At 44.4% G+C, this 12,160-nt stretch overlaps 1 protein-coding gene and 1 pseudogene across 1 annotated transcript; one reads left to right on the top strand and one right to left on the bottom strand.

Moving 5' to 3' along the window:
• Positions 1-273: 273 nt before the first annotated feature.
• On the bottom strand, positions 274-1,574 carry LOC104818538 (microspherule protein 1-like). The gene is made up of 5 exons (XM_010548155.1): positions 1,506-1,574; positions 1,103-1,251; positions 890-976; positions 668-796; positions 274-579 (listed from the first exon to the last, which is right to left on the bottom strand). The coding sequence occupies exons 1-5, from the start codon at positions 1,546-1,548 to the stop codon at positions 490-492; spliced, it is 498 nt and encodes a 165-aa protein (XP_010546457.1). The 5' UTR covers positions 1,549-1,574; the 3' UTR covers positions 274-489.
• An 8,814-nt stretch (positions 1,575-10,388) lies between these two features.
• LOC109116870 lies at positions 10,389-11,894 on the top strand (annotated as a pseudogene).
• The last annotated feature ends 266 nt before the right edge of the window (positions 11,895-12,160 follow it).

Below are 12,160 nucleotides of genomic sequence, written 5' to 3' on the forward strand. Positions count from 1 at the left end.
ACCAGACATCGGCCACAACCGACGCCATCGACTATAACGAGAGAGCCAATCGCTGCAACTCTCCCTCGCCGACCATCCGCCGCGGAAATACTTGTCAGGTTCGGGCCCGAACCTGGCAGAGTAAGTCCGTACCACCTCCTCGAGAGACTCCAGTCTACCCGAATCTCAGGTATGTGTGATGCCCTCATCCTCGAGATACTCATATCCCGGGGTCCGCTCCGTTGCTAACGGAAACATTGGCGCGGTTCTAAAAACCGTGTGTTCCTCATACACGTCGTCAACCATAGATGTAAGAAGACACCCTAGTTCGGTCTGAACGATGGTTCCTGCCCTGCGGCAAGGTACTTAGGTAAAAAAAAAACAAGCTACAAACAAAAACATTAGTACGAGAAAATGGCATGGGTAATAATAATAATTACCAAGGCTACCTATAAAAACAGACACCTTCTTGATCAGTACAAGAAGAAGCTCGTAAAATCGATCTGGGATTTACCCATCTCGATCAACCTTCTCGATGCTATTCAGGTATTCCTTGACGCGTGTTTCGTTTGTCTCGAAGATGAATATCATTCCCCGTATCTGCAACAACAGTTTAACCGCATCGAGGATAAATACCGACTTTTGCCATACATGAGTGTGTTGTCAAAGGTATTATCCGGGGGCAAACCTCAATCAGACAATCGGGTTTTAGGACTAAACTCTGTCCAGGATCTACTTCCTTCTCATTTACCGAAATAGGATACTTCCCAAGATTTTTCATACGGAAAGAACCATCATCTTCCAAACGTACGATGGCCTGCGAAACCACGAGGTTTGCTAAGGATTTAGGGATAGTTCTCATAAAACTTAACCTACAAAACGAATAAATAAAAGCAGCCTCTAATCTGACCTGCCTACGAGATATTTTGCTACCACCCTTTTCTCTTCCCAAATCAATGTCCACGATGAGGTCTTCTGTTGATCTACCAAGCAGAATCTATGTAGTACAAGATCACAGAAGAACAATGCTCAAAACGTAATTTTCGTTCGTTCCTCACAGGTGTGATCATAAACGATAATAGCAGGAATGAAAGATGTTCCAAATCGCTATAAATTGAAATACCTCAGGTTTCTTGATGTAATGTTTTGAACGTCTACCATACAAAATAGCAAAAGCGCCATGTGAAGCGATGTCTCTTTGCATGTATGAGTAAGCAGCCTGTTCAAGTCTTATAATTGCTCTTCTGGTGTCCTCATTCTGATACTTGGAGACTGCAATTGAAAATGCAGTCAGTCATTTACTTTATGAACTAAACAGATCAGTTTTCGAACATCAAACAATGTTTGTGAACACCATTCAAGGAAAACCTATATTTCCACGAAACAATGTCACAGAAATTGCGGCCTGAAAAGTATTTCGCAGGTCCCCCCTCATGCTCACTTGCGAATATGCATAATTGTGCCACATAATTGAGTAGAACACATAAAAGACAAAAACAATCCAAATGTGAGAGATGCTGAATTACCTTTTAGCTCATAAATATCTTGATCATCAGGATCCAAATCCATATCAAGTATCTGAATTGGCAGTGCATCTTTTTTTAAAAAAAAAAAACTGGGTTGTTACAATGGCCATTCGGAATCTAGAGTCTTGGTTCTGGCTCTTGTGGGTGGAACTCGTCGGCTCGGTGGATTCACCGTTGTCGCTCTCCAAGCTTTGTCCTGATCTAAAGCCCGTCGTTGGTGGTCATACCAGGTTAGCGAAATTTCCTTTTACGTTGTACAATATTCTTGCTTTTTGTGATTTTTTTTAGTTATATTTTGATTAACTTATTTCTCTCTTTCACATGTTTACAGTTTAGTTCTTTTCTGGTTCAAAAAGATTTAATTGAATGGAGTTGAACTACTTAAGGTTAGTTAATTTTGTTCGGGTTGTGTTTAATTCGGATTAGTTAACTTTGAACTGGATCAAAGGTGCGTTGGTCATCAGTGTTGTAATATAGTTTTAATCTTTTATTTTGGTTTCATCAGATTCGATTCGAATCTTATTTTTATGTGTATATTGTTCAGCGGTTGTTTGTGTATGTATCCAATAATAATTTATTTTTATCAATTTAATTTTAATCTATCATTCATACATTAATTTAATAATTAATTGATTTTTTTTATATATATACATTGATATAGAGATGTTCATATATCTAATAATTAGATGGAACTAATTTTAAAATTTTAATATATTATAACTTCGTTTATTCTCTTTAATACATTTAAAAAAATGCACATAACCGAGGGGTTTAGCTCTTCGGTGTTCACCTCACCGATACCGTGTGGGCATAGCGGGGTCATGTCTAACAATCTGGATTCTCCAGGAGTTACTCCTGACCACGCTGTCACTGGTTCATCTTTCAGTCGCAAGAGAAAGAAAGGTATCTTTTAATTTTCCTCATTTTGTTGTCCGTGAGGATTTTATTGTTTTTTTTGTTAAAGGTTGTATATGTATTAAATTAAACAAAAAACCTTATACATAAAGAGTATGTAAAGTAGGCGTATTGGAGGCTAAATCCCAAAATGAATCATAGAAAAAAAAACATGGTTATTAAGACCCAACGAAACTGATAAGCAGATCAGAAATTCCAAGTCAAGGAGAAGAGAACCACAGTTGCAATAGAGAGCTCGCCAATGCTTGGTCGGATAATCGTACCGCAGCCGCTTTATTTCTAAAAGCTCGATCTATCTCCTTCCGGATTACAGATGAGTCATTGAAAGTAGCCCTATGAATCCTAGCGTTTCTTTCCATCCAAATAGTGTAAATAAGGAGTTGCCAAGTAATACATGCACCCAAGTGTCGTACCTTGCAAGACCAATTCCGCAGTAGCCATGTTATGATATCTTCCCAAGAGGTGTTGGCGGGGAGAAGGCCCCATTTCGACATGATCTGTCGGAATAAGGTCTGCGTTATATGGCATTGAAAAAGTAGATGAGATCTATTCTCAGATGAATGATCGCAGAATAGGCAGTTCAGAGGGGTAGAGATCCCCCAACTTGACATCCGCTCCCTCGTAGGACATCGGTCAAGGGCAAAGAGCCAGGTGATGAAAGCATGCTTAGGGGTGTAAAATCTGTACCAAACAATCTTGTGCCATTCCACTAAGGGAATAGTAGGAGAAATAATCGATCTGACCTGTTTAGTCACGAAGGAGTTTGAGGCTTTGTCCCTGATGGACCAGACATTAGCATCTTCTCTATCGGAGAGATTCAAACCGGAGAGATGAACACTTAGAGAGAGGGCTCGGTCAGATCGTGCCGGGGGAAGGGACCATGCACCAGCCTGGAAAAGGTCCCCTACCTTGGCATGAAGGGGTATGCCCATCACTCTAGGACCTTAAACACCAAGATACTCAATCAAAGGGCCTAGAGGAGTCCAATTATCATACCAAAACCATGTATTTTTTCCATCCCCAACAGCCTTAGAGATAAACATTCGAGCGGTTCCCCGTTCTTTTAGAAGTTTCCTAAAGCACCATGAGTGACTAGCGTTAGGCTTGATACTCCGGAAACTACCTCGACCTAGATACTTCGTGTTTATCCAAGCAACCCATAACGAACCACTACGAAAGAAAAGGGACCAGATAAGTTTCAGGAGACTGATCCCATTCCATGATAGCAAATCTCGGAGCCCAAGTCCTCCTTGCTGCTTAGGAGTGGTGACCTTGGACCAGCTCAATTTAGCACCCCCTGCAACATCAGGCGATCCTTTCCACAAAAATCTGGAACACATAGTATTAAGCCTTCTAATACATGCTTTCGGTAAAACAAAGACTTGCATCCAATATCCAACAATTCCAGCAATAACCGAGTCAAGTAGTCTTAGCCTGCGAGCAAAAGAGAGGCTTCTAACAGTCCAAGAGGAAAAACGAGATCTGATACGCTCGACTAAAGGCAGACAGTCGGACATACTCAATCTCTTGGAAAGCACATATCCCTATAGTACAATGATACGCATCACGGCATCCGGTCCCAACCGAGCTACCATTCAACGCCATGCAATTCTACCCGCAAACAATCACGCAACGGTCACTCGTATCTCAATATCGCACTCCTCACTACGCTACGCAATGTCTTGGCGAAGGATCGGTTCGATGGATCCCAATCACGAAGTTTTCTCCTTGGGTTGGAGCTTGGTTCGCCCAATGGACTTGACTAGGGTATATGGCTAAACCCTATGGTGGACTCCATACGAGTGTGATTATGATTGATGTGATATAAATACGTGTTATTATTACTTGCTTGTTTCTTGTATACCATTGTTTTATCACCGTTCTCGCTGAGAACGGGATGACCGGGTTCAACCCGGGCTACTCACTAAGCAGTTGTGCTTAGCCCTCGTGGTTCATATTTTTCAGATCACGAGGATTACGCCTAGCGCCCCGGACGACGACGACTTGAGAGAAGCAGCATCATGTACGGGATTTGAACTCTAAAATTACGGGACTTGTATTTCCCGCACACGACTAAAACACGTCTCAATTACCCGTCAAGTCCATGACGGTGATGGTTGAGTCCACAACCCTCCACAAACACAATCATGCTTGGCTCGTACGCACGAGCAAGCTACACACATGGCAAACAACGTGCACATATCCCTATAGTACAATGATACGCATCACGGCATCCGGTCCCAACCGAGCTACCATTCAACGCCATGCAATTCTACCCGCAAACAATCACGCAACGGTCACTCGTATCTCAATATCGCACTCCTCACTACGCTACGCAATGTCTTGGCGAAGGATCGGTTCGATGGATCCCAATCACGAAGTTTTCTCCTTGGGTTGGAGCTTGGTTCGCCCACGGTCAAGTCTGGTCGGGCCCGGGCCAACCCCGTTGGTCGTTTCCTCTTTCCCGGTCGAAACCGAAATTTTTCTCTTTCCTCCGAGCTTGGTCAGTCCCGGACCAGAGCCACCACGTGCATTCATTCAATTTGTTCATTTTTATCTTCTCTTTCCTCTTAGGTTTGGTCTGGTACAGACCGGGATTTGGTTCCGGCGGACCGGATCCGGTTCGTCCCGCGAAAACGGTCGATCGGACGAGTTTTTGGTACAAAACTGACCTGGTCCGCCGGACCAATTTCTGGTCCGGGTCGGACCAGGCTTCCTCAGTCTCCTGACCACGCTGTCACTGGTTCATCTTTCAGTCGCAAGAGAAAGAAAGGTATCTTTTAATTTTCCTCATTTTGTTGTCCGTGAGGATTTTATTGTTTTTTTTGTTAAAGGTTGTATATGTATTAAATTAAACAAAAAACCTTATACATAAAGAGTATGTAAAGTAGGCGTATTGGAGGCTAAATCCCAAAATGAATCATAGAAAAAAAAACATGGTTATTAAGACCCAACGAAACTGATAAGCATATCATAAATTCCAAGTCAAGGAGAAGAGAACCACAGTTGCAATAGAGAGCTCGCCAATGCTTGGTCGGATAATCGTACCGCAGCCGCTTTATTTCTAAAAGCTCGATCTATCTCCTTCCGGATTACAGATGAGTCATTGAAAGTAGCCCTATGAATCCTAGCGTTTCTTTCCATCCAAATAGTGTAAATAAGGAGTTGCCAAGTAATACATGCACCCAAGTGTCGTACCTTGCAAGACCAATTCCGCAGTAGCCATGTTATGATATCTTCCCAAGAGGTGTTGGCGGGGAGAAGGCCCCATTTCGACATGATCTGTCGGAATAAGGTCTGCGTTATATGGCATTGAAAAAGTAGATGAGATCTATTCTCAGATGAATGATCGCAGAATAGGCAGTTCAGAGGGGTAGAGATCCCCCAACTTGACATCCGCTCCCTCGTAGGACATCGGTCAAGGGCAAAGAGCCAGGTGATGAAAGCATGCTTAGGGGTGTAAAATCTGTACCAAACAATCTTGTGCCATTCCACTAAGGGAATAGTAGGAGAAATAATCGATCTGACCTGTTTAGTCACGAAGGAGTTTGAGGCTTTGTCCCTGATGGACCAGACATTAGCATCTTCTCTATCGGAGAGATTCAAACCGGAGAGATGAACACTTAGAGAGAGGGCTCGGTCAGATCGTGCCGGGGGAAGGGACCATGCACCAGCCTGGAAAAGGTCCCCTACCTTGGCATGAAGGGGTATGCCCATCACTCTAGGACCTTAAACACCAAGATACTCAATCAAAGGGCCTAGAGGAGTCCAATTATCATACCAAAACCATGTATTTTTTCCATCCCCAACAGCCTTAGAGATAAACATTCGAGCGGTTCCCCGTTCTTTTAGAAGTTTCCTAAAGCACCATGAGTGACTAGCGTTAGGCTTGATACTCCGGAAACTACCTCGACCTAGATACTTCGTGTTTATCCAAGCAACCCATAACGAACCACTACGAAAGAAAAGGGACCAGATAAGTTTCAGGAGACTGATCCCATTCCATGATAGCAAATCTCGGAGCCCAAGTCCTCCTTGCTGCTTAGGAGTGGTGACCTTGGACCAGCTCAATTTAGCACCCCCTGCAACATCAGGCGATCCTTTCCACAAAAATCTGGAACACATAGTATTAAGCCTTCTAATACATGCTTTCGGTAAAACAAAGACTTGCATCCAATATCCAACAATTCCAGCAATAACCGAGTCAATTAGTCTTAGCCTGCCAGCAAAAGAGAGGCTTCTAACAGTCCAAGAGGCAAAACGAGATCTGATACGCTCGACTAAAGGCAGACAGTCGGACATACTCAATCTCTTGGAAATCAGGGGAATACCGAGGTACCTCAGGGGGAGAGACTCAGTGCGTATCCCTGTAGAGATCTGCAGAGTGTCCATGTCGGCTTCCGCAAAGCCACCCAATATGAAGCAGGATTTGTTCCTATTAATAGTGAGGCCTGATACAGTAGAGAAATTGTGTAAGACAGCAAGAACTCCTTGAATCGACCGTAGATCACCTTTCACAAAGATGAGGAGGTCATCGGCAAAACTTAAGTGAGTTATTCTGTTTCTTTTGCATCCGGGGTGGTAGTCGAAAACACATGAATCTGCAGCTGCATCTAGCATGAGAGAGAGTACGTTCATGCTTAGTACAAATAAGTAGGGAGAAAGCGGACAACCCTGCCTTAATCCTCTCCTACCATTAAAGTAACCAAATTGACAACCATTAATTCCAATTGAGTAGGCAGGGGTCGTAATACAAGCTTCAATAAGAGACACCAGCCTGCTAGGAAGGCATATGGATCGAAGAACCATCAGGATGAAATCCCATCTAATGGTATCAAAAGCTTTCGCTATATCCACTTTGATGGTGGCTCTAGGAGATACACCACGTCGTTGGTAACCCCGAACTATCTCATTGGCTAGCAAACAATTTTCTGATATCAGGCGCCCCTTAATAAAAGCCGACTGATTCGGCTTGACAATGTCTGATATAACCGACTTGATCCTATTGGCTAGGATCTTTGCAATAATCTTATACAAGGAGTTGCAGCAAGCAATAGGTCTAAAGTCTGAAAGACAGTCCGCTCCATTGCGTTTCGGAATGAGGACCAACAATGTCGAATTGACAGATCTAGGCATCTGCATGTCGTTAAAAAAGTTCCCAATGCAATAAATCAGCTCTTCACCTACAACACTCCAAGACTTTCGATAGAATTCCACCGTGAAGCCATCGAGACCCGGAGATTTGTTGGAAGCCATTTTGGACAGGGTGCTAAAGATCTCTTCCGGAGAAGTAGTAACAGAAAGCATACCAATAGAGCTGTCAGATCTGATGGAGGAGGTCAGTAGGTGGCTAAGCTCGGTTGTGGCCGTGATTGACACATCAGAAGGACTCGTTCCGATTCCTCGTTGAAAAACGTCTACTGCTTCTTGAGCTATATCCTCTAAGGCTGTGAGAGTGTTGTTGTTGGCGTCGACTATGTGGTGGATAAAATTCCTGCCCCGCCTCGCTGTTAAGGTTAGGTAGAAAAAACGGTTGTTCTGATCCCCTACATTCAACCAACGAATCCTCGACTTCTGCTTAAGGTATTCCTCCTCAATGTTGGAGAGATGATTCCAAGTTTCAGCACATTTTTGCTCCTCCCTGAAGCTAGCTTATGAAGGGTTTCTTAGTGCATCTTCCTGCATCAAAAGAAGAGTAGTGTGAGCTTCGGCAACCCGCCTAGTGATGTCACTATAGTTCTCTTTGCATAGAGTTTTTATCGGGATTTTTAGAAGCCTCTGTTTTCGAACAAAAGCCCCGAGAGTAGAGGCCGTCCTACCCGCCATTGTCCACGAGGTTTGGATAGTAGGTAAGAATTTGGGGTGAGAAGAGATGAAGTTGAAAATTTTGAAAGGTTTAGGCTTAGGGGTGCATATACGGGAGCCCCGAATGATACACGGGCTATGGTCCGAAGGATGAGGGAGTCGGAAGATAGCTTGGCTGTCCGGGAATTGAGAGAACCAAGTTGGGTTGCCTAGGGCTCTATCCAGCTTTTTGGCAATGGGATTGAGGGGCTGTTTATTTGACCAGGTGTATAAAGGGCCTTGGAAGGGGATATCATATAGCTGTGTGAAAGAGAGACAATGGCTGAAGGTTGTCATGGCTAGTGTTTGGTGGTTGAAGGTGGTAGAAGAGTGTTCAGTTGGAAGGAGGATTTCATTGAAGTCACCTCCCACCAACCAGGGTGAGAAAGTCGGAACGATACTGGTATGGATCTGCTGGAGGCGTTGCCATAGAACTTCCCTTTCATCTTGAGTGTTCGGGGCATATACGGCAGTGAAGAAAAATGGCAGTGACCCAGGGACATTGATCAGAACAGTGATAGTATGTTGGCTAATGTGTAGGACAGAGACTGCAGTGGGGAACTTGTAAAGGAACCATATTCGACCACTCTCATCAAACTGATAATTATCCAAACGAATCCAATCTTCTCCAAGATTTTGTAGTATCTGATTTGCTTTAGGTTGTCTTACATGAGTCTCCAAAAGGGCTCCAAAAGAGAGTGGATTATGCTTGAGAAACTCACGAACTGCCTTTTGTTTCCGTCGGTCATTAAGACCTCTGACGTTCCAAAAAAACCCTTCCATAAAAAGTTTTAGGCGGAAGAGAGTGCCCCTGCAGGAGAGGATATGTCTAAAGGCCAAGCTGAGTCCTTGGTGAAATCAGATAAGGAAACCGGGGGTGGTGGGTTTGTGGTTGGGTTAGGAAGGGGTTCTGCAGGCTGGCAATTTAGGGGAGGATTAAAGTTGCTGGTGTTTTGTGGGTAAGTGGATGGGGATTGGGGTAAAGTATTTGTGGGAGGGGTGTTGGTCGTGGAGGATGAGTTTGGAGTGATGTTTGGAGTTATAGTGGAGTTGGGGAGGAGGGGGGGTTACAGGGGATTTGTGAGGTGCCGGGAGGGTGAGTGGGATTAATGAGGCTAGTTTGGCTAGGGGAAGATGGGGTCTGATCCGTTGTAGGAATTGGGTTTAGACAGAACTTTTGAGAGTGGCCAAGCTCCCTGCAGTTTTCACATCTCGGGGGAATCCATTTGTAGGAAACATCTATGGTGTCCACTGAACCATCATCCATTTCTATCTCCACTTCCCTAGGGAGATCTTTGATTAAGTCCATCTCGACTTTAACATCGACAGCATTGTATTTCTCCGAACGCTTATATGATTTAGGTTCTCCCAAGGTACCAGCTATGTAACCAACACCTTCTGGTGTGATTAGATGCAGGGGAACTTTGGAGAGACGGACCCAAATGGGAACAGATTTCAAGGAGGGCGGTTCTCTTGCGAACTCAGGTGCCCATTGTCTCACAAACAGAGCATGATTCCCCACATACCAAATTTCTTGTTGGAGAACAGCATCCCTAATTCTGGCTGAGTGTATCCGGACTAGCAGTGAACTTGCCGACAACTGATGAATCTCTAGCTTCCTCTCTTTGCCCCAGAGGAAATTTAGCACAGCATATATCTTGCCCATCTTCGGGATGGAACCATAAAATGAACATACAACATAATCCTGGTGTAGTCGGACTCCTGCATCTACTACTATCTGAGGGATCCTCACGCGCAGCTTGCCAGAATCAGATACTATAGTATCACCCATTTTGGGGAGGTCAAAACGGGGACCCGTAACTCTACTAGCCCAAGAAGCTTTAGAGTTAATTGTTCTAGGATGAGATACATAATCACCTCGCTTAGCGAAAGAACCACTGCCACCTAACGTGTGGTTGGGTGCAGGAGTTGTGAGCGGCTTTTCCAGACCACCTTGATATATCAAGGGAGGAGAGTCAATCAATGGGGGCAGAATCTTGGAAGAAGGGCTACGGTGATTGGAGAGGGTTGGGAGAGGCGGAAACTCCGTGGCATAGTCTGACGGGGTGTTAGGAGGGGAGGAGGGGGAAGGAATTGGCGAGGGAAGAGGTTGGGAAGGACCCGATGGAGCGGGAAAATCGCTTCCATGGAGACTCGGGGGAGCTGAGGGTGCAGGGGATTGGGAACGGGCATGGTGAGGGAACTGTCGATTCCGAATTCGAGATGAGGAACGACGGGAGGGAGGAGGGGAACGGGAGGAGCGATTTGGTAATGGGGGTTTGGGAGGGTTGTCGTGGTTGACGACAGAGGTGGGGAGGGTCACAGGAGTGACGACGGCATGGAGGGAAACAGGTGGGTTAGACGAGGAAGATAGCGGGAGGGGGGGTTGGGGAGCAGAGATTTGGGGTTGGTGGCAGATCGAGGAGGGGGACGTGGACGGCGGGAGGTTGGTGCTACTGACTGGGCTTCCGTTCTCACTCTCGCTCAGGGAGACGGTGGAGGAGGCAGATGGAGAAGGGGGTCAGCGGAGGAGCTGAGGGGTTTAGAACCTGGGCTTTTCTTCGATTTTTTCTTCGCCATGGCGGCGGATGCTAGGTCTCTCTCTCTCTCTCTCTCTCTATATATTTCCTTTAATTTGAAATGTTGTGAGGATTTTATTGTTATGATTGCGTAACTTCAACCTGTCGAAGAGTTCAATTATGGGTTGAAAATCTGGAATTAGACCTTGACCTAAAGACAAACTATAAACTTTGCAGTTTTTCATCACATATGCATGTTTGAATATGAGCATTTTGAGAATGGAACATGAGCAGTTTGTTAACCATTTCTTATTATTTTCGGTTTGGTATGTTAAATGAATGTTTATCATGGTGCTCTCCAAATAGATTCTTAAACTCTAAATTATATGGCATGACGTCTCCACGAACTACGTGACCACAAGGACGCAACGCAGGTTGCAAGCCATGTTCAGAAGTATTTCATCAGACAGTCCAATATATCTCGACGTAAAAGATGTTCCAGTCTTTTTGATATGGTTCCTGACGTGGTTAGTTACACTTTTTTTTAAATCAAATTTTATTCAATATATATAGAAGGTGGGTGGTAATGTTTTGAATAGAGCATTTGGAATTTTTTTTATTGAATTATTTTGCACATATTAGATGTTTGCGATGGAGTCACAAGAGGCACAACCCGAGGACAGTCATATAGAAACACAAATGCAAGGCAGGAATAAGCTTCCAGCTCCAGCTACTGGCTCCTGCTTCATTGTCGATTCTAGAAATTGAAAAATGTGAATCGATGGACTCCACCAACTCTATCACTAGAGAGCCACCAGTTGCAGTAGAGGTACAACACCCAGGTGCAACTACCTGCTTTATTCCCTATATTGTATCCAACGTACTTCTCGCCTTTATACTCTTGTATCCAACGTACTTCTCTCCTTTATCCTCTTTCCCATTCCCGGTATGGCCAACTGGGTACATTCCCAGTCCTATTAAGAATGAAGAGAGTCACGAGGTACTTAGACCCACAACCGTGCATTCTAAAGCCCCCATCAACGTAGATGAGCTTCTGAGCATGTCTAAACTATAAGTCCGAGAGAATCAGAACAACAACCACTTTCATTGAACCTGGTGGGAGGGTCGTCCACAAGGCAAACAGGTTTTCAACCGAGTCCGGCATCAGATGGTGGTTCAAACATGAAAAGTGTGATTTACGTCGTGTGAGGGCGGATGGTTCGTTCTTTTGTGAGGATTAGCATAGCCACAGTTGGATCGCATATGATGATGACACAATGGGGTTTTAGCTGGGTTTTCATGATATCATTTAACTTAATAAAGATTATTTTATATTTATGTATGTGGTTGTTTTGACTTTGTAGTTGTTCTGCTTTG

The sequence above is a fragment of the Tarenaya hassleriana genome, unplaced genomic scaffold (assembly GCF_000463585.1).
Source record: "Tarenaya hassleriana unplaced genomic scaffold, ASM46358v1 Cleome291, whole genome shotgun sequence".
Taxonomy (NCBI): domain Eukaryota; kingdom Viridiplantae; phylum Streptophyta; class Magnoliopsida; order Brassicales; family Cleomaceae; genus Tarenaya; species Tarenaya hassleriana.

Bases quoted from the DNA above. Each gene is read 5' to 3' on its own strand.
- LOC104818538 (XM_010548155.1), bottom strand. From the start codon at position 1,548: ATGGATTTGGATCCTGATGATCAAGATATTTATGAGCTAAAAG. The intron at 797-889 runs GTCAGATTAGAG...GTGGTTTCGCAG, and splicing joins GCAAAATATCTCGTAGGCAG to GCCATCGTACGTTTGGAAGA. The intron at 580-667 runs GTTTGCCCCCGG...CTGTTGTTGCAG, and splicing joins AACCCGATTGTCTGATTGAG to ATACGGGGAATGATATTCAT.